At 46.7% G+C, this 25,978-nt stretch overlaps 1 protein-coding gene across 1 annotated transcript in view; it reads left to right on the top strand.

The window, feature by feature from the left end:
- The window catches only part of ROR1 (receptor tyrosine kinase like orphan receptor 1), a 147,684-nt gene that overhangs the window by 99,899 nt on the left and 21,807 nt on the right, over positions 1–25,978 (top strand). Inside the window, 2 exon segments of the mRNA XM_039556216.1 lie at positions 11,122–11,409; positions 12,857–12,887. Coding sequence (XP_039412150.1) covers positions 11,122–11,409; positions 12,857–12,887 — 319 coding nt within the window.

Raw genomic sequence — 25,978 nt, 5'->3', positions numbered from 1 at the left:
TACAAAATTTTGAGGCTTTAATAATACAAAATATTTGCAGGTGGTAATTATGTGTGACTTGGAGCTCTCCAGAGGGTGTATATTGTAAAAAACGGAGAGATTTCTCATTCCCCTTCGTTTTGTAAATTAAGCATTGTTAATTATTTAAGGCAAATTGCTGAGATTCCCTCATTGCAAGGCAGTGGCTGCAGCTCCTGAGTCAAACTTGTCTTTGAGGATGCTCTTAGCCACCCTCATGGGGCAATTTGTCAACCACTCTTTTCATTTGCCAACCATTAACTATTGAGATGGAAATTTCCCATAGTGGAATTCTGCCCCAGATGGTTTTCCCAACTGTTTTTGGCTGTGTTTTGTTAATGTTTTGTTGAACATGTGTTCATAATGTTTGATGTTTATGCATAAATATGTTTTCTGTGCTTAAGGATGAGGAGAATATGTAATTCTGAGGATTTTAGGTTGATTCTTTCAAATCTGCCTTCCCAGCGGGGAAGGAGCAGGACTTTCTGGTGATCCAGGACACTGTGGAGAAGATGAAAGTCAAAGGGTTGGTGGGAAAGGGAAAAAAGCTTGTGGTCATTCAGCAGAGAATTCCCAAATCCCAGCAAATTGCTGCGGGAAGGCGCTGATAGAAGGGATGTCTTATCCCACTGCAGGGCTTCATCCAGGTGCTCGTGGCAGGCCTGGGCTGTGCTCAGGGAACATCCCAAAGCTGTGGGGAAGTGCTGGTGCTTCCCCCAGGCAGGATCATGGAATCACAGACTGGTTTGGCTTGGGAAGGACCTTAAAGATCATCCAGTCCCACCCCACCTCCCACTGTCCCAGGCTGCTCCAAGCCCCAATGTTCACCCTGACCTTGGGCACTGCCAGGGATCCAGGGGCAGCCCCAGCTGCTCTGGGCACCCTGTGCCAGGGCCTCCCCACCCTCCCAGGGAAGGATATTTTCCCAACATCCCGTCTAAACCTGCTCTCATTCCTTGTTTCTTTCCTTGTTCGGCAGCTTTCTTTGGTTTTTCAGAAAGTGGGAAATAACTAAGTGGCCTAGAAAATGAAAGTAAAGGCCACAAATCCACTCAAAAGTTTGGAAATGCCAGAGAGAGCAAAGCTTTGGCTTTGGAGAGTCCCAGCAGAGCTGAGATTTCTGTGCCAGCGCTGAGCCCGACCCCGACCTTGGTGATTGAACCATTTCCCACCAACTCCACGGCACCTGTTCTGAGCTAGAGATATTGTCAGAAACAGGTAAAATGAAGTTCCCGGCTTCTAATCCACCTGGAATGCCGCAATTAGCACGGTTTGGGCTGAATCCCGCATTCCTGGGGGATTACCGGCCCCTTTGCTGGAGCTGATTAGCATTTAGAGTGCTGGCAGCTCCCACACCTCAACACGGATTTACATACGGGATTAAAAGGCGTTTGTGCCCGAAAAGCTTAGTCAGAGGGGCGGCTTCTCCCGGAGCTCCTGCCAGCAAAGGCACGCAGGTTTTGTCTTGTCCCAGGCACCAACAGGGGCTTTCATGTGGGAGCTGCTGCTTCTCCTCAAAGCCTTGGAAACTCCGGCTTGGATAAAGCCAAGCCCTCGGCAGCACACACTGAGCTGGGCAGTGGAAACCTCAGAGGAGAAAATGAGGCGTGCGCTCGGCTCCCATTTCTTTTGCATCTCAAGGAGTCAACATCCACTTGTCTTGGCTGCTCTCAGCCAGGAGGTCACGCCGGCGTCCCAGTAAAACTCATTTGAAAGCCTGTTAAGTTCACCACATGAAAGTGGTTTCCAGCCAGATTTCCCAATTAAATCCCTGCCCGCTCTAAGTGGCTCCAGCTCTACCTGCTGCCTTTTGGAAATGAGCATCTCCTCCTCCAGTGTGTGCCCTGTGTTGGGGAAGGAGGAACAGCTTGATAATAATATTCTGCATTTTGAAATAATGACTTAATCTGGTGCTTTGCCTTGCTGGGTGAGTTCTGCAGTGATTATCTTACAACTGAGCCCTATTCAGGTTTCAGTTTCTATTAAATAAGCTAAATCGACAGCATTAAATAGTTGCCTGTTTATTCTTTTTAGCAGGAAATGAATTTAAAAGAGACGCAGCCACCCGTGAAGAGCTGTTGAAAGCAACGATTGATGGGAGGGAGGAGGTGGTTTCTCACCAAAACCTTAAAAAAACAAACAAACTGGGCATAAAAAATAAAAAATAATCACTTTTAAAACGGGGGAGATTTAGCTGTGAGCATTTCTCTCTCTTTTCCTACTGGTAAACCATGGTGTGCAGAGGGAATGCCACGAGGGAGAAAGAGAAATGAAAATATGATCCCATAAATAATTCTGTGAGGAGAAATAAGGGAAGTTGGGGGGAAAAGGGGGGCTCTGGTGGTGGGAAAAGCCCCATTTCAGGGAGCTGGTGGCAGCACGTGAAGCTTCTCACTCCCAAGCTTCCAGTTGAGATTCCCTTGGGCTGGGGGAGCCTGGAGCAGCCCCAGGTGGGAGATGTCCCTTTCCCCCAAGAGGTTGGGGAAAGCCTCTTCCATGTGCGTTCCTACAGGGATTTCTCCTTGGATTTCTCCTTCCCTGTGTGTTGCCTCCGCTTCTCTCCCCTCACGCCAAGGGACAAGCTCCTGCTCCAGCTCTTGTTTTGGGAAAGCTCCCAATTTCCCATCTTCTTTTCCTTCTTTACGAAGGTGAAGTTGAGCCCTCCATTCAGCTGCTCCTCTCCCACAAAAGGGATCATGGAAGGAGAGGCTTTTCCTTCCTCCTTCCATCCCATGTTGGTTTATTTACAGAGAAATAGGCCTGGATTGGAATGAGAGCCTATTTACATCTGCTACACTGGAGGAATTGTTTGGGAACTCTTCATCCTTAGGCAAAGATAGTATTGGAGTCTTTGCCAGGAAAGAGTCAGCTTTGAAATATTATTTTACCTGTGGGTAGGACTCAGCTCCAGTGGCCGTTCATTCTGCAGGGCTGGTAAGAGAACGATGCTGTCCCTGCAGCTTCCCCTGATCCAGCCCTCCCAGTGCCCCCATTCCCACCTGCAGCCTCCTCCAGAGGCACAGGGATGTGTCCTGGCTGTGGCTGAGCTGGAGCTGAGGCAACTGGGACTGGGATGCAGCACATTTCCTGTTGCTGGTTCCTCCTCCTCCCAGGAGCTTGGTCTTTCAGCTTCCAAAGAAAGCCATTACTGTGAGGTTTTGCCTATTTTCCTTTTCCTTTCATGGCCTATCAGCTCTGGCACACAAGTATTAAGCTTTGGAATGGGTCAGAGCTTGGGAACCGTTTCCATTTCCAGACATCCATGGTCCCAAGCCCAGGCTTTGAGCTCCCCACCGCCTCTGTGGGGCACAGAGCTTGTGTGGCAGCACTTCCCAGTCCCATGGTGCTCCTTCCACATTCCCTGGAGAGCTTGGCAGCAGGAGTCAGGATTTTACAGTTTGAGGTCCAGCTGGGATTTATCCTTAACATTCAAAGGCATATCAAGGATCCCTTCCCTGGGCTGGTCTGGGGATCCGCAGCAGAGAATGACAGTGGAGGGTCAAAACCAGAGATGGGAGAGGTGCAGCATTTGGGACTGCGTGTCCTGAACTTCCTGGCGATCCTGGTGTGGGCAGAATATTCCCTGGAAGGGCTGGACAACAGCTGCAGCACAGGAGGAGGCCGTGGAAGGTCTGCAGGACATCCTGGGGTGCAGCCTGGCTGCTCATGGAGCTCTGGGGCCTTCCCCAGGGGAAGCTGTGCCACCCTCACTGACAAACCCATGCTGAAGCTGCCACCTTGGCATGTCCTTCCAGGCAGGGAAAGGACTTGGCTGGGAGTTCTTAGAGGGAAAATCTTGGTGATCTCCCAGGGAGAATTTGACTCTTAGGCAAACTACATCCTAAACAACATCAACACAACCAAACGTGGCGAAAACCAGGCGGATCGAGGCCTCCTGCCTTTGGCCCCGGTCCTTTAGAGATTCCAGATTCTCCTTTGAAATCACTGGATGCGAATTTGATACGTGTGCTGAAAGGGGAAGAATTACAGCTTTCACATTCATGCACAATTTACCTTTTTATTTGCCTTTATTATCTGGGGGATATGGGGTAAATCAAGCTCCCCCGACGGGGCTCAGGGTTCTGATTCGATTTGTGGGGTCCTGTTAGTAGCAGGGCAGTAAATTGCTGCTACTTTGTTTGAAAATTTTTTTAGCCACAGTACATTAGCTCCTTTTGTTTGCTTTTCCACTGACGGAGTGCACGTTTTTATTTGAGAATTTGTGTTTCTTGAATGTCTCATTTATAAATAATACAGGGTGTGAAATTCGAAGGTCACAGAACGCGGCCTGAAAATGAAACCACCCTGAGTAACTTTGGGCTTTCACGGCAAAAATCTTCCACAAAAAGCTTCACTTACATCAGATTTTTTATACAATCTGAGTGTGTGCAGTGAATATTGACCATTATACATAAGGTAACTATATATAATAACCTTTTCCTGGCTCATCCAGCTATCTTTGTTTATTTGAAAGATTGATAGATCAGAGGGTCAAGGGACGTGTTTTATTGTACATTTCTGTTCCAAATTTCCTGACATTTTTGGTGGAAAAAAAAAAATAGACCTTTAAAAGGCACAGAAAGGGCTAATAAGAACCAGATCCTAAAGTGATGCTATGTCAAGATGTCAGAAATAACAGCTTTTCTTTGACTCCACAGCATTAATCTTGAGGCACAGACCTTTCCATACACCCTCCCTTTAATGCTGGAGTTTTTCTTTGTGGCTCTTTACTGCAGAGCAGCTTCCAAAGTGACAACAAAATCCCTTGATGGTTTTCAGTAGTTGGCTTTATAGCTGGATGTGGACATTTATTTACCTATTCCAAATCATGGGGTTTTTTTGGTGATAAAGTTTAGAGGTTTCCTACTTGGGCTATAAAACCAGTTCCTGAGTAAAGAAAATCTTCATTTCCCCTCAAGGTGACCTCTGAGACATCTGTCCTTAAACCTCAGAGGTGACTCATGAAAGGAGGGGCAGATGTGACTCTCAAATGCATCTCAAGAGTTCATGGAGGGCAGTGAGTTGTCCAGTTCCCATCTAAAAGCAGTGGGATTCAGGTTCCAGATAATTTTTTGGAAGTCTGGTTTCCCTCCACAAGCCCAGTGCCGTCTCTAAGCTGCTAATTATCAGAATATAACAATTAATTCTGAGAATCCCAGTGACAGTCACATGGGGAGATCTGAAAAGCCATCGAGCTGTGCCCTGCCTGGTTGAGCTCAGGGAGTTATCCTGGGTGGTACTGAACCCTCTGGATGGAGTCTGGGAAGGGAAAGTCCAGGACACAGCTTCCATGTGCATCCCAGATTGACCCTGCACATCGCTGAGGAAACCCACTGGGAATTAATCTGGGCAAGCAAAGGCAGCAGAGGGTTTCCTTTTGTCTCAAGACTGTTGACATTGGATATTTCCACATGATTATCTGGACTTCTTTAACCCTGATACTCTCCAAGAGTTGCCAAATCACGGGTTGAGTGTGGCATCTCTTCCCTCCCACAGTCACTCCTCTTTTTTATTCATTTAAAATAAGTGACATTCCAAGGGGGAGTTTTCCTTTTACCCTCTTTTAATAACAAGGTCTGGTGATCAGACCCATGGGGAGTTGTTTTCCTTTGTGAGCTATGGGCAGATCCAGCAATCCATGGTGAATCCTTTTCCCAACAGAGAAATACGTGCCCTGTGCGTGGCCACGCTTCCATCACAAATCCTGCTGGTTCCTTCTTTCTCATGGAGCAGCCAGCAAGCCCCTCTGGCATCTTCAGGCTGGGTGGGCCCTGTGTTGTTGGCCTTCTCCAAAGACAACTATTCCATGTGGAAGATTTCCAAGGGACTGAGCTCAGTGCCGGTGCTGATATTTGTGAGTACGGAGCACGTCCAGGTGTGGCACCACGCTGGACTCGTGGACAATCCAAGGCTCTGGATGGAGGAAAATGCTGCTTTCCAGGCAAATACATGAAATGGGACAGAGTGTGTCAGCCCCTCTGGTGTGGCCAAGAGTTCCTTCCCTTTAGATAAAGGTTTTCAACTCTGTTATCAATCACTGAACGTTCTTTGCAGTCACTGACAGAGACACTTTTGGGCATTTTTCCAGTGCGTGCACTGACAAAGAACCAGGGAGCTGCCAAACCTTTCAGTTCACAAAGAGAATTCAAGGCCAGGTTGGACAGGGCTTGATCAGCCTGGTCTAGTGGAAGGGTCCCTTCCAATGAGCTGATCATTGAGGTCCCTCCCAGCCCAAACCATTCCAGGGTTCCATAAGTGCAACAAACAGCCTGGAATATTGGCGTCCCACTGCCTTGCTCCAGCCAGGTCAGGTTCTGCTTTCTCTGCTGCAGGTTTGAATCTTCAAATCCAGAATGAAACGATTTCTCCAGGCCAGCAGCTGGAAAAGGTGTCCCTACAGCTGCTTGAGGAAAGGTCTGGAGATGTTCCTTTGCAGAGAGCTGTGTTGTTTCCCACCTGTAATGGAAGGAACTTGGCGCACCAGCCTCTCTGGTGCACCTGGATTAAAGCTGGTTTAGGCTTGAGCAGAGACTTTTAATTTTAGCTTTTCTTTGAATATTCCGAAAGATCAGAGGGGCAGAAAGAGAAGGATAAATGAAACAACAACTCTTCTCATAAAATGACCCTTCCAGGGTCTAATCCTGCATCCCCATCGTGCTTTAAACACCTTGTGAAATCAGAAACATGCAGCACACACGGTCCTGGGGGGAAAGGTCTCGCTGTGGCCAACAAACTCCTCCTGCAAGCCAAGAGGGTGTTACTGCTCTAAGATGTGTCTGTGGTAATTTAGGATAGAGTAACTGTGTGGTCACAGAGCAGATTAACATTCCTTGGCCGGCCAGGATGAGCTTTTATTTTGAAAGCCACCTGGGTTCCACTTAAAAGCAGTAGAATAGTGGAGGATTTATTAGGACTGGGCAGGCTCCTATTTAACAATGTCAAGGCAGAGCTGTGGAAATACAGACACTTTTCTTCTTTGGAGACGTGCAACGCTCTACATTTCGTCCTTGCACAGCTGTTGCTGCTCTGTAACATCAAACCAGCACAAAGTTTGGCCATGAAGAATACCTAATATTTGGGTTTTATATGCAGTGTCTCCAATTTATGCGCTCAGAATCAGGAGGATGACTTATGATGTGTTGTGTTTGCCTTGGCAACGGCTCAAACCCAGAAATATATTTCAGGCTTGGCTTTCCAGATATTATCTCAAGTCATTTAAAAGTTCATTATAGGGCACCCGCTAGTGCTGCTCTAGTAAAGGGGCTGTCAGCATTTTTCAAGGGTTTATAACTCAGCCATTAAAAAAAAACCTCTCTGTGGGCTGAAACTTGGCATTCAGGGTCTAGGCCCAGCAGTAAATTGTTTTTACAAATTAAAAAAAAATCAGTTTGACTATTATTAAATTATAGGTGGGCTAAATTTTATTTAGAACTCTTTCAGGCTATTCTCCCGTACTCCTGTAAATTAAAATGTTTCCCAAATGTTTTTATAGAGTGCTACTCTAAAATATGGACAGGCTTTTGTTCTGTGCTTGAAACCCTGAGATTTAACTTAAAATATAATAACAGTGCTTATCCCAGCATAGCACTTTTCACCTTCAAAGTGCTTTATGAGCATTATCTCATTAATGTACACAGCAGCCTCCCCATGATGTAAGAGGGATTATTATCCTCACTTTATGGCTGGAGACATCGAGCCAAAAGGTTTAAGGGTGTTTTTAAAAGGCCTTAGTTGCACAAATCCCATGTGAGCTTTGATTGGCTTTGGGTGTCTACTTCCCTTTGGCTCTTCTAAAAATCACAACTGAGCTGATTCACCCACGACTGCTCAGAGCCAGGATTAAACTCAGACTTTCCAAAGGCCGGTGCCACCAGCCTGGTTCATTCCCAGTACACGAGGACTGTCCTTTTTCTAAGAAATTCTTCTTTAGGTCAGAGGGAGTCAACTCCATCTGGAGAGCTGCTGGATGGCAGGAGACTGTCAGATTAATTATGGGGAAATGGTTTGGGTTGGAAGGGACCTTAAAGCTCATCCCGTTCCGTCCCTGCCATGGGACACTTTCCACTATCCCAGGTTGCTCCAACCTGGCCTTGGACACTTCAGGGATGGGGCAGCCACAGCTGCTCTGGAAACACCGTGCCAGGGCCTCCCCACCCTCCCAGGGAAGAATCACAGAATTCACACAGAATTTCTCCTTTGATGGGCTTTGGAAGGTGCCAGAGACAATAAAAATACAACCAGGCTCCTCTCCAGCCCCTCCACGCCAGGCAAGGGCAGCGATGGATGAGTTTTGTGCATGCCAGGGAAGGGATGCTCATCATTTTGTGTGCCTCTGTAGCAGTCCAAGGTTTCTTGGGAGTTCATTTTTCATTCCAGAACTGCTTTATCCATGAGAAACATCTCACACAGCTCCCAGTGGCTTCAAACCTGCCCTGTTTAAATCTCATCTCAGGTGAGCTGCTTGATCTGGTTTATGATTCAGATGCTAAATTTATGGATTTGAGGACTAATCTAGGGTGAGTTTAGCAGATGATTTTGTTTTAGTGTTTCTGCAGCAGCTCATGGAGGAAGGTGGAGAACAATTAGAGGAGTCAGCAGCTGCTGAGGCTGAGGCCACTTCTCTTGGTCCCTACAGAGAAGTTGCCCTATAGCTCTTGTGTTATATCCACACTTTTTCACTGACTTACGATTTCTACTGATACATCAAAATCCAGGCTTTGGAAACCTGCCCTCCATCCTTACTCCTTTATTTGCCTCTCCTTTATACCTCAGGATCTTTAAAACGTTCTGCTCACTGTGCTGTTTGTCAGCCAACCCATCCCAGGGCTGTGTTTCTCTCCCTGTTAGGCTGGAGATGTCGGAGGCAGTCTCCAGAACATTATCAGGAATTGTATGAACGGCTGCAGTACAGAAATGTTACATTGGGTAATTAACTGTGGTTCTGCAGTCCCAGGCTGTTAGCAGGGCTTTATTAAACCCAGGTTGTGCAGAGAGCCCAGGAATCCATGAGCTGGCTGGAACTCTGCTTCCCAGGGAGGGTGTTAGGATGGCAGGGCAGGAACATTCCTTGGGATGGAGCTTGGAGAAGTGGTCTGGGGAGCTGAGGAGCCATTGGAAACCCCTGAGAGAGACTTTTGACCCTGTTGTCTGTCCTCTGCCCTTTTAACCCCATCCACAGATTTCCTAAATAATTGGATCCATGGGAGTGTAGGAACAGCTCTACTTCCATAGAATCATGGAATGTTCAGGTTGGAAAAGACCTTTAAGATCATCGAGTCCAACCACCACCATGTTCACCATCAAACCATGTCCCCAGGTGCCACTTCCACACATTTTTTAAACCTTTCCAGGGATGGTGACTCCACCACTGCCCTGGGCAGCCTGTTCCAATGCTTTACAACTCTTCCCATGAAAAGTTTTTCCCTGATAGCCAATCTAAACCTCCCCTGGTGTAACTTGAGGTGGTTCCCTCTCATCCTGCCCCTTGTTCCCTGAGAGAAGCACAGTTTCACACCTGCACATTCGAACTTAATTGAAAAAATATATGTGGAAAAAAAATATCTGTGGGAGGGCCTCTGTGCCAAATGTTTGTCCCAAATGGCTCCTGGGACCAGGTGAGGACAGGGACGCCTTGTTCAAAGTGCTGTGCAAATACAGGGTAAGCTGTGTGCTAAACAGATTGAAAACAAAGGCAAGAGATACTGCTCCACACAAACCATAATGAAGGGAGGAGCTGGGCAAGCCGATATTACCGGGAATAATTAGGGAAGTGGCTTACTCAGGCAGACTGGGTGGCTGAGCTGGTTTGGAACGTGCTAGAGGGTTTTTTCACACTTTTGGGAAGGCTTCTTGCTGGAGTTAACTCCACGTGGACCTGAGAGTGGTGGAGCAAAAGCAGCACAGCACCAATTCGGGGATTCCCCATCCCTGGAAGTGTCCAAGGCCAGGTTGGATGGGGTTTGGAGCAACCTGGGATAGTGGAAGGTGTCCCTGCCCATGGCAGGGGGTGGAACTGGATGAGCTCCAAGGTCCCTTCCAACCCAAGTAATTCTGTGATTCCGAGTTCACTTACTGGTTCTGGCTTTTCTTGACCTCCTGGTTTGGCTCTGAGAGTTCAGGAGCCGGATGCAGTTGGGATTTCTCATTCCTTGGCCACCCTGCTGGGACAGCCAGCAGCTGATAATGGCTCTGGGCACTAATGACCACCATTAGGTTTGAACCTCTGACATGGAGATGAAAGCCTGAGGATTCCATTCCCAATCCATCTCCCTCCCTGCCTTTAAAGAATTTAATTAAATGGTGCATACAGTTAACTGGGAATGGGCCTCTTCCTGAAGGATGCCCGGTGAAATAGCTCTTGACAGGAGAAGGCAATGCTCAGGAATGGACTGGGAAAGATTCATCTTCGTAATTTTAATTTAATTTGATTTTTCAGTCATGAGCTCTATTTCAGATTGAAGGTAATCTTCAGTACTCTTAGTATTGGAAATACTGAGTGAGAACAGAGTCTCCTTTTCCCAGTATGATCCTTATTCCTCATCTCTGCAGTTGGTGCTTACAAAATCATGGATAACATGGTCTGCTCTGCTCTGTGAGCCACTGAAAATGGCTTGGAGACAGGATCACAGAATCCTGGAATGGTGTGGGTTGGAAGAGACCTGAAAGCTCATTCCATTCCAACCCCAACACCTTCCACTATCCCAGATTGCTCCAAGCCCCATCCAGCCTGGCCTTGGACACTTCCAGGGATCCAGGGGCAGCCACAGCTTCTCTGGGTAACAGGATTTTCGCTTCTGAATGATTCCTTTCATATATTCCTATATTTTGTGGATTCTAGCATGAGCAGAGGCAGGTCAGCATCAAAATGAACAACTGGAGTTCTGAGATGTTCTTCATGTTTATTGGTTGGGAAAAAGAAAAGAAAAAAGGGAAGCAGTGTTTTTCCTGTGCTGAATGGAGCCAAATAGGAGATGTTAAAACAGCAGAGGGAAACCTGACATCCACTTCCTTTGTGTCCCTTCCAAAGACAAGCAGGAGCTTTCTCCACACTGACATTCCCTGCTCTGGAGTTCGTCATTCTCCTTCTTTTCTCTCCAATCCCAGATTATTTCCTGACGCTGGATGAACCCATGAACAACATCACCACCACCCTTGGCCAGACGGCGGAGCTGCACTGCAAAGTCTCTGGGAACCCCCCTCCCACGGTCAGGTGGCTGAAGAACGACGCTCCCGTGGTGCAGGAGCCTCGCAGGATCTCCTTCCGAGCCACCCCCTATGGATCCCGCCTGCGGATCCGCAACCTGGACACCACCGACACCGGCTACTTCCAGTGCGTGGCCACCAATGGCAGGAGGACGGTCTCCACCACCGGGGTGCTCTTTGTAAAGTTTGGTGAGTTTTCTCCTCTTAAGCTGTTCCAACTCTTACTTAGGAGAAAGAGTTTGTCCAGGGAAAATCAGCGCACTGCTGTAGTGGTATCATGGAATTGGTCGGGATGGAAAAGCCAAATTTGTTAAACCTATTAAACCCAGGTTGTGCAGAGAGCCCAGGAATCCGTGGGCTGGCTGGAACTCTGCTTCCCAGGGAGGGTGTTAGGATGGCAGGGCAGGAACATTCCTTGGGATGGAGCTTGGAGAAGTGGTCTGGGGAGCTGAGGAGCCATTGGAAACCCCTGAGAGAGACTTTGGACTCTGTTGTCTGTCCTATAAGGGCTGGGATCTCTGCCCTTTTAACCCCATCCACAGATTTCCTAAATAATTGGATCCATGGGAGTGTAGGAACAGCTGTACTTCCATAGAATCATGGGATGTTCAGGTTGGAAAAGACCTTTTAAGATCATCAAGTCCAACCATCAACCAGCACAACCTCCATGTTCACCATCAAACCGTGTCCTGGGTGTCACATCCATGTTTTCTGAACAGTTGCAGGGATGGTGACTCCACCACTGCCTTGGGCACGCTGTTCCAACAGTTTTGGAGGAGAAATTCTCCCAATATCATACCTTAACCTCCCCTGGTGCAACTTGAGGCCAATTCCTCTCCTCCTGTCCCTGTTCCCTGCCAGCAGAGCCCGACCTCCCCTGGGCTGCCCCTTCCTGTCAGGGACTTGTGCAGAGCCACAAGGTCCCCCCTGAGCCTCCTTTGCTCCAGGCTGAGCCCCCCATTAATACCTGGGTGGATTCAGACCAGAGGAGAAAAACTCCTTTATTCTGGAGTGCCTGAGTGACCTCTGTGTCTGGTGAGTGAGAAATTTCAGCTGGCACTGCAGACTGAGGGCCTGTGATGAGACACATGTATACCTGTCAGGGAAAATAAGCACTCATTCTTGCAAGTTTATATTGAGATAACTGCCTTCAAAGCTGATCCTACCACTCAGAAGATTCCAAACAAGAAACAGCTTTTGTGTGTCTTCTCCTCCTCCACGGTCAGGGGGAAATAATTCACTGAGATGAAGATATTTGCACACAGTCCTGGTTAATCCTCTTTGGAACTGGACAAATAACACACAAAGGATGATGGATGTGATGAGTTTCGTAGTCTTTTTTCATAAATCTCCCATGTTTTCCGATTTCTGGTAAGAAATTCATCATTAGATGTTCTCCTAAGGCAGTTTCAAGAGGAGGGTGAGTTCCTCACCTGTTTATTGTCCTCGTGTTGTGTTCTGCAGCCAACACAGGCTTGTCTTTGGTACTGAGGGGCTGCCACTCCTCTGTTCAGCTACATAAACCACAGCCAGCATGACAGGCTGGCGCTTTTATCTTTTAAAAGGTTTTCAAAAGCTCCCTGCTTGCTACCTCGCCGTAACTCATCACGCTGTTTTTCTTCTGTCACTTTTCCAGGTCCCCCGCCAACAGCAAGCCCGGGATCCTCGTAAGTCCTTTCATGTCTCTTGTGTGCATTCATTAATCTTGCATTTCAGCAGTCAGAAGTTCATTTGTCATTTGGTGTGACAGGAGCACTTTTGCATTCTGCTTTAAGTCAGTAATTTATTATAACTGAGTTATCTGTCTCACAGTTACATTTTCATGTTATCGTGTCAACTCCTATTTCTTACCCCAGACTTCTTAATTTCCAATATTATTACCTTTAGATCCTCTGGTGCCTTCTGTCTGTGAAGTGATTTCAGTGCACCTACAGGTACTTCATCCATGTCATAGCCCAAGCTGGAAAATATTTATCGCTGCAAGCAGATTTTACTACCCAGGGGCTTCTTGCTGATTTGAAGGGTCGTAAACTGTGTCTGTATCTCTCTGTACCTGCATTAGTAAACTGTCTGAAACCTGAGGTTTTAAAGATTGAGTAGGTGGGTGGGAGCAGTGGCTGTTTGTACCACAACTCCCTGTGTCCTGCAGCTCAGGTTTGGCCCCGGCTGCTGGGTCTGAGCACTTCCCACGTTGTATTTTGGCAGTGGAGCTTCTGTCGTGGGCAGTTTTTGAGAATATTCACTTTTATCTCTAATTTCAAACTACCTGATCAAACCTGCTCACCTGTTGCAGTCCCTTAATCCTTATTTCAAGTGTGATCTCCAGCTGTCCTGAGGTTTGGAAGCAGTTCTGTGGTGCTGTGTCCAGTTTATTCACATCTCACATTGTGGAAGAATATTGAAAATCCACCTCTCCTGGTGAGGGGAGAGGAGCACAGAACCAACTAAAGCAGAAAGTTAATCTATTAATGCAATTAATGTGATAACAAAGGATGCAAAAACCTGGGGATGTGAATTTTCCTGGCTCCTTATGGAAGATCTTTCATGAGCTATTGCAGAGGATATAAATGAGGAGAAGCCTCTGACCACAAAAGGATGTTGTAGGATGCCCTCTAATGGAACAGCCGAAAATGTGGTTTTATCTTCCCTTGTGAAGGTGCCTGCCGTGGAATCCTGGAGTTTGCTTTGGAAGGGGAGCTCTTTGCTGGGATTTCAGCTCTCTTTGGTGGTTGTGGTGTTCTGGGGAGGGAGGTTTCCTGCTGCTGTGGGATTCGGGGGCTGTTGGGCTCTTCAGCAGTTTGGAGATTTAATGAATGAGGTGAGAAAATGGGGATTTTGTGCTGCTCCCACCTAGTTTGGGGTTTCTGAAATTTGTGGGGTTAAACAACACGTCCTTGGTGGTCAGAACCCACGTGAGAGCAGTGTGAGCACAGAAAGCAGAGAGCTGGGCTGGAGTTCCACTGTCTAGAGCGCTCAGGATTGCCTCACTTTTTTAAAACAAAATATATTTGGGAGCCTTTTTTCCCATTTTTCCTTTCTGGCAGGGTTTTGGTGGTTTTTTGCTGCCCTTCAAAAAAAAAAAAAAGACCACAACTTAACCAGCTAAAATACACAGAAAGGATGTGAAAAGGTGAAAAGAAGGAAAAGAAAGGGAAATGTCCTCTTTAGTAGTTGATTTTGTAGCTGTGCCTTATAATTTTGTAACCAAAAAAGATATTTAATCACACTTCAGTTGAATGTTGTGAAATGCAGGAGGGAAATTGCCTCGAATTCTGGTCCTTTGTGTTTGCTGCTCCTTCCATGCAAAGAAAATCCTGGGGATTGGATTGTGTGACTCCCATGTCTTCTCCCTGTGCAAGTTGAAAAATGAATTTGTAGCAATGAAATTAATTTTTCTGCTTTTTTGTGTGAAAACCAAGCCCAGCTGTGTCAGTTTCAAGCTCCAGGGTGAGAGATGAAGCACCTGGTTGACCTCTCTCATCATCCTCCCTCTGGGGAAACACTTTCTTTGGGAATAGTCTGGAAGCTGGGTCATAAAATTCGGAACCTGGGCCTGCTTTTCCCGTGTCTTTATCAGTCAGCCACGAGTGGAAGGTTCTGTTCATTTACAGATTTCCTTTGAGGATGGTGTTTTTAAAAATACCCACTCACTCAGCACTTTTCCTTCCAGAATTTACAGGTGCAGAGCTCTGCCCCGATGTGATGGCAGCAAAACAGATGGGCCACGTGTAAATGGGACGGTGAAACGATGATTTCTTGAAAAGGAGACAGGCAGGGGTAGATAACACAGCAATTCATGTGTGTTGTTCTTGCTGCTTTCCCTAAGGCTCTGTTAGAGCCAAAAGTCTGATTTGAAAATGAGTTTGAGGCAAAGGAAAGCAAAGGCAGCAGTGCTGTCCCTGAGGACACTGGGAACCCGAGGCACTGCTGGGGTGGGGAGCACTGCCTGCCCTGAGCATCCTCCCTTTAACTCTCCTGTGCTGGACAAGGCTCGGCTGTAAAACCCTTGGAACCACATTCCACGATCCTGCCTTACTGCTCTGACCTAGCTGGGAGAAGCTTCTTTTGTTTTCAGAAAAAAAAAACCCCAACAACCCCAAGCCGTGCTCCATAAATAAATCATTCTTTTATCTTTGGGTGCTGCAGATGCAGTGCCAGCTCCAGGCAGCTCAGGGAATGTGGGGAGGGTGTGAATGCCAGTGTCCCACATCCGGATGTGCTCGCAGGAGCCAGCTCCAGGCTCTCCAGCTGGAGCTCTGGAACAGTTTCCAGAACGTGGATGGTGTCAAGGGCACCTCCACAGCAGGCAGGGGTCTGGGAGGGGCAGGGAGGTCAGTGAGCTCTGGCTGGAAAAGGCCACCCTCAGCTGATGTAGCTCCATCTTTTATCCATGGGATCTCTCAATGCAAACGCAGATTGGGTGGATGGGATAACTTTGGGAAGATCAAAGGGAGAGCTTTGGTGGTTAACTCATGTGGCAGAGTGTGTTTGTGCACTGCTCTGCGTGTGTCTGTGTATTGTGCACACAAATGTATCACACATCCCAGAGTCCCAGAAGGGTTTCAGTTGGAAGCGACCTCAAAGATCATCTCATTCCAACCCCTGGCCATGGGCACCTTCCACTAAACCAGGAATTTGCTTCTCAAAATTTCCCAAAACCCCCAATTTTTAACATGATTTTTGAAGTTCCTGTGCTTCACATCCCTTTGAAACTCACTTTTTATCCATCATCCTTGGCAAGGTTGGTTCCTTAAGGTCTTCACCTCAGGTCTGGCTGCAGAGATCAGAACCAGAACAGAATGAGGTCAGAGCTCAGCGGATTACTGGGGATGAGAGAAGCCTGGGAAAGGGTTCTGTCCCCAGTCTTTTTGTTCTTTTTGTCTCATTCTCTATTGTTTCCATTACCTGGAGCCTTGGCTTTGTGCTTGTCCCGAATTTTGCCCACTGCAGGAGAAATCCTGGGCACAAATCACTGAAATTAGAGGTGGTGGAGCAAGAACTTCCACAAGAGCTGTGGTGAGAAAGAAAAGGAAAATGTCAGTTTATGTGGGCTGGTGTAAAAACGAGCTGGAAAAACCCTGCTGGAGTGTAACCCAGTGGGAAGAGTGCAGGAAAATGCTCTGTATTTATTATTAATTTATTGTGTCATGAGCATGTTCAGAAGAGGTTTAACCTGGATGTGTATGGCAGGGACTGGCACTTCCCAAGTGGAATATGAACATCCTGGTGCCAATATTCCTCTGGAACAGTCCTTTTGTTCTTCGTGGAGCCTCTTCTATATATAAATATCCTAAATATGGCATTGTTTTGTTCTTTATTTAACCACTGGGAACGAGGAGAGGGGGAAGAGGAGACGAGAGGGCTGTAACTTTAAGGAGCATCTGATTCATGAAATGAAATGGGGTTTGCAATTCCCAGAAATAGCTTGCAAGGCTTGTGAAACCACAACTCCCCCCTGGATTCTCCCATCCTCTTTTTTCAGTGACTGAGATTTTTATTTATTTATTTATTTATTTGTTTCCTTTCAGCTAAACACATCTGGGTTTTTGAGTAAAACAGATCTTTTGTGCAGTGGCTCTGTGTGCCAGCATGGTTCCTGCAACAAGAAAATGTGTAACCACTGGCCAGCATCCAGGTGAGGCTCGGCCAACTGCGTGTGTGATTGTGGATTTCAAAGAGGAACGCAGAGACTTTCCTCTCTTGGCCACAGAAGGTAAAGTTTAGAGAGGAAAAAACGCCAATAAAGAGGCCAGAACAGATTTGCTGCTCCAGCAGCATCCTGAGAGCGATGTCCCTGCACTCTGGGTGCCAGGTTTGACTCCTGGAATCTTGGAATTCCAGCCTGTCCCATGTTTTGTGGCTGTCTCAGAAACTCCCTCCTGCTGTTCAATGATGGAAATATTGAATGAGGACTGGACACAATTCCCAGGCGTTCTGGTGCGGGATCTTTTACAGTCCCGCTGTGTGCTGGTGCAACAGCTCGTTCCTACAGCCTGTGGGATCTGAGACACAAGCCTGAAGTGGGATATTCCGTGCAGAGGCCAATATAAATATATTTGGGGGAAAAAAAGAAACCCCACATGGTGCAAGGTTGGAGCCTGAGTGGCTGATGCTGACACAAACCATGTTACGTCCTGCTGCATGACTTCATCCCAGGGAAAATAATACTCCCTCAGTCTGCCAGGGGCTCAGGCAGGTTATCTGCTGGGAGCATGCCAGGGCTGGAATGGGAATGTTTCCAGGGAGAGCTGGCCTTGTCCTCTCCACTGGGTCTTTGATCTGCTGCACACTTATCTCTTGTGCCTCTGTCTCACCTTTTCCCTGGATTGTTCTGCTCTGGCACTGGGGACAATGAGGTGATTGCTGAGGGGCTGCTGAGGGACCAGGGTTCACAGGTTTTTGGGAGTCAAGTTCTTGGATTTTCCTGAGCAAGCAAAAAGAACTGAAAACCTCTGGGTAAATGTAATACAGAATTTAGGAAGTCACAGTTGTGTCTTGTATGAAATCAATTGGCTACAGAGCCTATTCCAGGGTGTTTTATCGACCTCAGGGTACTTAGGTAGCTAAATATACACCTTATCTGGGAATCCCAGGGTCCTGTGCCTCTTTACCTCCTCTTATCTCCCAGACATGTGGGAAGCTGAGGCACAGTAAGATTTAAGGTGTGTTTGAGGGGCCTGAACTGGAGCTGGTGCAGCTGAAGGGCGTCTGGACACCTGGTCTGGGGGAATCAGCCCAAACTATTGCAGGAGGGGCCTGAAACAAAATAGGGGATGGAATCACAGGGTGGGGTGGGTTGGAAAGGACCTTAAAGTTCATCCATTCCCACCCTGCCACGGGCAGGGACACCTTCCACTGTCCCAGGCTGCTCCCAGCCCCAGTGTCCAACCTGGCCTTGCCCAGCTACTCTGGGCACTCTGTGCCAGGGCCTCCCCACCCTCCCAGGGAGCAATTCCTTCCCAACATCCAGCTGTTCCTGTCTGCTGTGGCCCTGCATCACCCACTGGTTTTCATGTGAGCAGTGCTGCAAACAGCCACGTTCTTTGCCATGAAGCGGCCTGAACTGCATTTTGTTATGCTGTGGCAAGTCTACAGAAAAGAAATTGGCCTGGAGTTTGGTGAAAGATTGAGCTCAGAAAGTGCTTTTGACTTTTAAAAGGGTGTCTGATAAATATTTTTGCAGATTTCAGCTGAAGCGTTCCCTTATCTACGGGCAGTGCAAACAGAAACCCCTCCTGTGCGCACGTGGCACGGGGAAAGGCCCAGCACAACGCGGAGCCGGAGCTGAATTATCTGAAAACAAATCAATTACAGAGATGTCAATATTTTTTTAAGCAGGGAGGGAGAAGGGAGTGAGGTGCATTTGGACTTGGGGAGCTGGAGCTCCCTGCTGCATTTCTGCAGCACAAAGGGAAGACAGGGTGCTGTTGAAGAGCTGGCTTTGTTTTCCTTCTGTGCGGGAGCACCCATAGCAGCTCCACATGGGAATAAATGTTCAGTGTGGAAGGGACCCTGTGCAATGCTGCAGTCAGTATTTGAGGAGTTTGGGGCTTCTATTTCCACCAGGCTTTCACACACCCAGTTGCACTGTCAGTATTCCCGGGCCTGGCACGTGGGATTTGTGGCCAGATCCCAGAGCCTGAGGGAGCTGAGAGCTGAGGATAAAACTGAAAGAGGCATTTATGCTGTCATTCTATTGCCTTTATTTATATATCAATGACTTTATTTATATTCATATTTATGTGTCCATCAAGACCTTATTGCCCTTTTAAACACTGGATCCAGGAAACTCTCAAATCCCTCACAGGATCCTGGTTATTCATTGGACTCAAGGATTTTTCCCAAGCTTTATAATTCTATGACTCCAAGGGGACTGATAAGTAAAGTACAGATATAGGATAAATTTTCCTTTCTCTAATTGAATATCCCAGTTATCAGTCTTTCCACAGCACTAAAGAAATCCTGGGATGACATAATTTGACCCCGAGTTACAGACTCTGTGCCCACTTTCCTGATTTATTTAAAAAGGAGCAACATGAGGATCATTTTGAAGTTTTTGACAACAGAAAGGCAAAAAATAAATCAGGAAAGGCTGGAAAGTTGCATTACTTCTGCTGATAATTTCCTCCAGGCCGTTGTGTTCATGGAGATATTCTTCAACTGTTGTAAAAAATAATAAATATCATCGAGCCCAGTTGGCAGTCGGGGTCTGACTAATAATAAACCCAGTCTTGCAAGTTAAACCAAACAGTCCAACCTGCCAAATATTGTTCCCATTAATGCCTTAATGTCACCCAGAGGCCTTTTTCCCACTGCTCTCCCTGCAGAAGTTGTCTGGGTAGGAGTTCACCCCCCCAGGACGGGGGACCTGTGTTCCTAAGCTCCACGTTAAGGCTGCAGCTAAGTCTGCTTGGAAACAAACTCTTGGATTCGATTAAACATTCTGAGCTTCCAAACTTTGCTTTTATTCCTTGTTGAAACAAAGCTCAGGCCATCAGGCATTTGTCTCAGAAAATAAAAACTGCACAGCCCCTAACCCAGCAACACTTGAGGGGAGGAAGATGCTGGCTCTGCTTCAGAGCAGAGGCATAATCTGGTTTTCCCATATTTCATGTGGTCATTCCAGGTAACAGCTCTTTTGAAGCCAACCCCAAAATCCCTTATGGAGCTGCTAAAAGCTTGCAGCAGCACTTTGGGCCAAACCACTGGGTTTCTGTGAAGCATTCCAGCGTTCAGGAGGCGAGGTTTGCTCTTTAAGACAGTTTTAATCAAAAAAAAAATCTCATTTAGCTCTAATCAGAAGGACATTTTAAGTGTCTTAGTGGGATTTCTTTGAGCCTGAAGGCTGTGAGGAAAGATCTGACAATATTACAGTAACAATGGATTTCAGTCATCCTGGCCTGGGTCAGGTTTCAGTCCTGGCTGAGCAGAGCCTGGCTTTGTGCTGCTTGGGTTTGGAAGGACTTGGCCTGAATATGTGTCTTGTCCTCAAAGAGGACAAATGAAAAATGATGCTTTAGAGAGTTTCTAATTCATGGGATTAGACCTGATTTTTGTTGTAATTCAGACAACACAAGATGTGAAAATTATTGATCTGTTGTTTTATTTGTGTGTAAATCCAACCCAGTTCCTTCTTCAGTGGCCTTTCACTGCAGAGTTGCTAAGACAGAGGTGGGGACTGTTGTTTTGGGGACAAGGATTGTATTTTCTAATGGAAAATTCACCTCAGCCCCAGGCTTTGGGAGCTTTCTATTCTGTTCTGGGGGTTTGCTGGCCTGCCTTAAGCAGTTATAAAACAAAGCACAACAAAAATCTAAAGGATTGGAAAGCAAGGTCCTTGATTTCCCTGCCCACCAGCTTGTGGCGGGATCACAGTCCCTCTGAGGATTCAGTGCTGCCGGAGAACACATGGCTAGAGTTCCTCTGGTCCCCACTGCCTCTACTGCCCTGCATTTTACTCCTGGGAAGGGGTGGGAAGGGCTGTAGGTGGAGGAGGAAAGAAGGGAAATGATTCTCTAACCTGGGTGCTTGTGGTGTAAAATGGTGCCTGGCTGTCATGAGTTCAGTGTAACTGAGTCAGAACACTGGCAAATGAAATGGTGACTTAATGATGATATTCTGAAAGAGGGAATGGGGCATCTCTCACATGGAACAAGTACGTTTCCAAGTCCTTGTTTTATTTCCAACCCTGCAGCATCTGGAGGCTGAATGCTGCTCCAGAACCTTCCTGGGCCGTGGACGTGGGTGGGTGTAAGAGTGGAGTAAAGAACTACTCACACTTTTCAGAACCCACTTATAATATCTGAGGTCATCTCCAAGGTGCACGAGGCTCCCCTGTGCCACAAGGCCTTTCATTATAGGAAAATCCTCTTTAAAGGCCTATAATGTTTCTGTGGTCGCAGTAAAATCTCTCACACAAGCCAGCAATAAAACCTCAGTGGGCAAATCTCAATCTCTGTCTCGTTTTGTTCTTTTACTTCAGTGCCCAGTTGTTGCTGATATTCCTTAAACAGATCCTCTTCTGCTCTTTTGATTTTGTGTTGAGGGGGAACCAAGGGAAGGAGGAGCACTGAGGGATCTGCTGGAGATTCATCAGATCCAAAGCTCAGCTCTGGGCACAGCTTCAAGCAGGTTTTTGGTTTATCTGCCAGCCTTGCTACCAGTGGGCTGGAAAATGAATTAAGATGAAACATTTCAAACATTGCAGTAGTGAAAGCTCCGGTTGCTTGTGGTAGGAGTTATTCAGGAGAACAAAAAGTAGGAATAATGATAATAATTACAGCCTTGAAAGCACAGGGCACTGGGAGGGGGAGAGGCAGCGTCTGTGGCTCTGTGGGATGGATTTGTTTCCTGTCCTCGGCGTTCTTTCACCCACATGAAAAGTCATCTCCCTCTCGATGTAAATCCTTTCTTTCCGTGGGCAGTTTGGGATTCTCCTCCCCTTTCAGACAGACTCAGTGTCAAGCCTTTGCTTTTTGCCTGGTGAGACATCCCAGGCTGGGATCCAGAGCCAAGTGCTGGACCTCAGCTTGTTCCTGGAAATCTCTGTCCCAGCTGGGAGCTGGGCAGCTGCAGAGCTTCCTTCCCTCATAGGATCATGCAATGGTTTGGGTTGGAAGGGACCTTAAAGCTCATCCCATGGGCAGGGACACCTTCCACTGTCCCAGGCTGCTCCAGCCTGACCTTGGGCACTTCCAGGGATCCAGGGGCAGCCACAGCTCCTCTGGGCACCCTGTGCCAGGGCCTCCCCACCCTCACAGGGAGGAATTCCTGCCCAATATCCCACTAAACCTGTTCTTTTTCCATTTGAACCCATCCCAAGCTTGAGTTAAGGTTTTACTCCAGGCTTCTGCAGCCTTTAGGAGAACCAGTGTTGGGGCAAGTGTTTATTCAGCCTAGTAAGACCACTAAAAGTAGGAATAAATCTGTATTGACCCAGGGGGCTTTCATGACTTCAACAGGGTGTAAAACCTTGGGAATGAATTTTCCTACAAGGATAACATTGCTGTTCAGCCAGCCTGTGTGCAGTCGCTAGTCACTCCCAGTCTGTGTAACTCCATCACAGAGTCCTGCAGTTCGAGGGAGAAGATTATAAGGTGTTACATTATTTATCCTGATAATTAAAACCACTCCTGACATTCCAGCTCTGGCTGTTCAAAGCAATAACCCCGGGCCACCTCAAATACTGTAAAAGGAGTTAATCATCCATTTCTGAGTGTGTCAAGTTTATTGATCTTGTTAACAGGAAAACATGTGTGGTTACCTGGGTGAGGAAGGAAAGCACTTATCATCTGAGCTGGTATTTGGATGCTGTTACTGGTGCCTGAGCCCAGCAAAAATGAATCACAAATGTTACCCTGCCATAGTTCTCCAGCCAAATTTCTTGTGGCGGTGAATTTACTTTAAACAAATCATTTTCTCTCCATCCTGATTTTGCTCCAGATGAATGGGCACATTCTCTTGCCACAGTTCTGCCCAGCAATTAGCACCAAGAGCACTTTGCAAGCCAGTCCCCTTTCAAGGGTCCCAGCTGGTTTAGAGATTGGGAGGGCTTAAAGTGAGAAGAGACCATTGCAGTCCCCACTGCTGTAGAACTTCTTCTGGGTGTGTTACGGCTCAGTTCTGGTGATTTTCAGTTAACTGGGGCACATCCTTGGAAAACAAAAAGTCTCATGTTGATTTTATCTGATTTCATCATGCTCGTGCTGTGTGAGGTCAGAATCCCCCTTTAGGATCCTAAACACACAACCACTGTTCCCTGGACAGCCCAGCTCTTGACTCTGCCACAGTGACCCTGAGAGGTCTCTTTTCCATAAACTCCTGGGAACTGCCCCCAGCTCTGTCACCACCTCAAATCCTGCATTGTTTGGGCTTCATTCCAGCCATTCCACTGGTTTGGCTTGGATGGTGTAAGGCAAACAGGAGTGGAGTGATTTGGGCTTTCCCAGGATGTGTGTGAGTATGGACAGCACAGGATACCTTGCAGAGATCATGGAGAGGTTTCTTCTACAGTTCTGGGATGGAAATTGCCTCAACCTGCCTGTGTTTAAAAGCTTTGGCTTCAGTAATTCCTCTCGAGTGTCTTCTTTAGCTACTTTTGGAACAGAAACTATTTTATTGCATTTAAATGATAAATAAATGTCTTTAACCCTGCGTTATTGGTGACAGCTCCACCATTTCCCTCTTGTGAGAAACAAGTATGAATTACAGCAGAAACTCTTCATCTTGGACTTGAAAGCATCACAAAGCCTCTTTTGCACTGCTGGCAGCTCTGATAGTTTTGGGAATCTCCTTGTCTGACTTCTGGCCCTCATGGTATTTTTTCAGCATTTATTTAAAATTTGGTGGTGTCAGTTTTTCCTCCTCAATGGGTACAAAGCAGCCCAGGCACAAGTATCAAGTGAGGATTTGCCCTTCCAGGAGTATCCCATCTTTTGGAGACTGGGAAGGAGCAAGAGATAATGAGAGAAAATTATTATTCCAGCAATGCTAAATGTGAGGGAAGGATCTGGGGAGTGTTTGCTTTGCACTGGGAGCTGTTTGGGGCATCAGGAGCTGTTTCAGGGTCCGATCTCAGCTGTGTGGGGATAAACTGGAGGAACTCCATGGGTTTCAGCTGTGTATTTTCCATGAATAACATGGATTGTTATTCCATCCTTGGCATTTCAGACAAAACAGGCAATCGTGGTCTTGCCAAAATAAAGTTCCTTGGCTGGATCAAAGGAGCAGCGGGGTAGGAATATCAGAGTTGCCTTTGATTTTCAACTCCAAATGGCTTTGCTGCATGGATGAGGGCTGGGCCTGCCTTTTAAACGATGTTTGGCTTAATCCTCCTTTAATTTTTTATGCAGTTACAAAATACATGTTTTGTGTTACAAGACCACGATAAGAGTGAGTATTGATCTGAGCCAGCATCTCACCTACTCCGAGATAAAACCCAGCTTTTAAACTGATCCAGCACAACTGCTCGAGTGTGCCAGGACAGATGTTGTTAAAACAAAGTTCTAGAAACAGGTCTGTTATCTTAAATAACATTTTTCTGGTTGGGGAATGCATTAATATCAGACATACCATGCACTGGAGCTTATCAATCCAAATTAATTTCAGATTTGCAGCTGAAATGTTGGTGGCACAGGTAGGAAGTCTGGCAGACTGGATGTTAACAGCACCCTGAATATAATTTGCATCAAAGCACCCCAAATAATCATGTGTAAAATGCCTTACAAATTTGTGATCTGGTCCCAGTGGTACATTAACATAATTCCTTCTAATGCAAACCTCAAGGGGATTCCTATTCTCAGTTGCTGGCACACTGGAATAATAAAACACAACTAAATAAAGCAATTGGGATCGTTTTATGTGTTGGGAAATACCAATAAATTCCATATCCTAAAACTTAGACAAGTCCAGAAAAATTTGTGCATTTTCAGCCACATGAATTTTAAAATGTGCTTGTTATGAGGGGTGAAAAGTGGGTTTTTTTCACCTTGAATACCAATTATTGGCTGTAAAAAGGCTGTGAAGGGACAGTGGTTTAGGTGTTTTCTGCAAACTGCAAACAAACAATTTAAATTTGTAGTTTCAAACTGGTTTGCCTTGAAAAATTAGAAGTTTCCAACAAAAAAAAAAGAGAAAAGGAAAAGAAAGAGAAAAAGGGGTTAGAATTTACTTAATAATTCTTTTAATGCAGCTTTCAGAAAACAGGCAGGAAGGTGTGTTGGAACATATTCACTCTTAACAGGAGGAAAAGGCAGTAACTGCCTGCTTTTTTTCCTAAAAACTGAAGTTTTGGGAGGAATTTGTCCCATTTTTGAGTAGAAAAACGCCATTTTTACACAGTTCTTTCCTCAAAGCATGATTACCAGAATTTAGGGCTGGGCATCCTTCTCAAGGCTGATCAAAATGTGCAAAATTGGACTCTACATTTTGAATATTCCAGCCCTAGCTTCTGAAATAGGAGTGGTTTGGTCCCAGGGTGGTTCTGGAGTGTGGCTGCTTCACTCAGGTCTGTGCAGCCCCCGGAGAGAGGGAAAATGTTTTGAAGGAAAACAAACAGGTTCTCTCCCCGTGCCTTATCCCATTTCCATGAGGGCACGGAGGGACAGCTCTTCATTTCCACTGGAGCAGCTTTTCCCTGTGTTTGTTGTCTTAAGAAGGAGTTTCTTATCTCCAGAAGGATCTTTTCCACAGTCCATTCCCAGTCTGATACCAGTGGTGACGCCCTTTAAAGCCCTGGCAATTCCCAGCTGAGGAATCTGTGTGGCTGGCAGGGGCTGGATTTATGATGGACCTGCAGTTTTTGTGAACTCCCAATGTTTTCACAGTTGTTAGGCTTGACCAACTAATTCAGTGAGAGCAGCTGCTTCGAAAGGGTTTGGATTTAGCCCCAGCCCAAATTTGCTCCTAAACCCGACAATCCCAGACTGCTGGGGAAAGCGCCGTGTTCCCGCCCGGGCCTAACTCCTAGGAAGGTTCTTGAGGAAAACATGCTGCATTTTGTTAAAGGACTCTGGAATTTCACAGAGCCATTGGATTATTTAGGTTGGAAAAGCCCTCTGAGATCGAGTCCAGCCATCCCCAGGACTTCCAAGGCCACCACTGGCCCATGTCCCCAAGAGCTGCATCCACAGGGATTTTAAATCCCTCACGGGATGGGGACTCCACCACTGCCCCAATTCCAATGCCTGATCGCCCTTTCCATGAAAAAACTTCCCAATATCCAACCTAAACCTCTGCTGGCACAACTTGAGGCCATTTC

The sequence above is a fragment of the Corvus cornix genome, chromosome 8 (assembly GCF_000738735.6).
Source record: "Corvus cornix cornix isolate S_Up_H32 chromosome 8, ASM73873v5, whole genome shotgun sequence".
Taxonomy (NCBI): Eukaryota; Metazoa; Chordata; class Aves; order Passeriformes; family Corvidae; genus Corvus; species Corvus cornix.
Note: the sequence above shows the minus strand (reverse complement) of the source record. Positions and strands in the feature narration are given on the sequence as shown.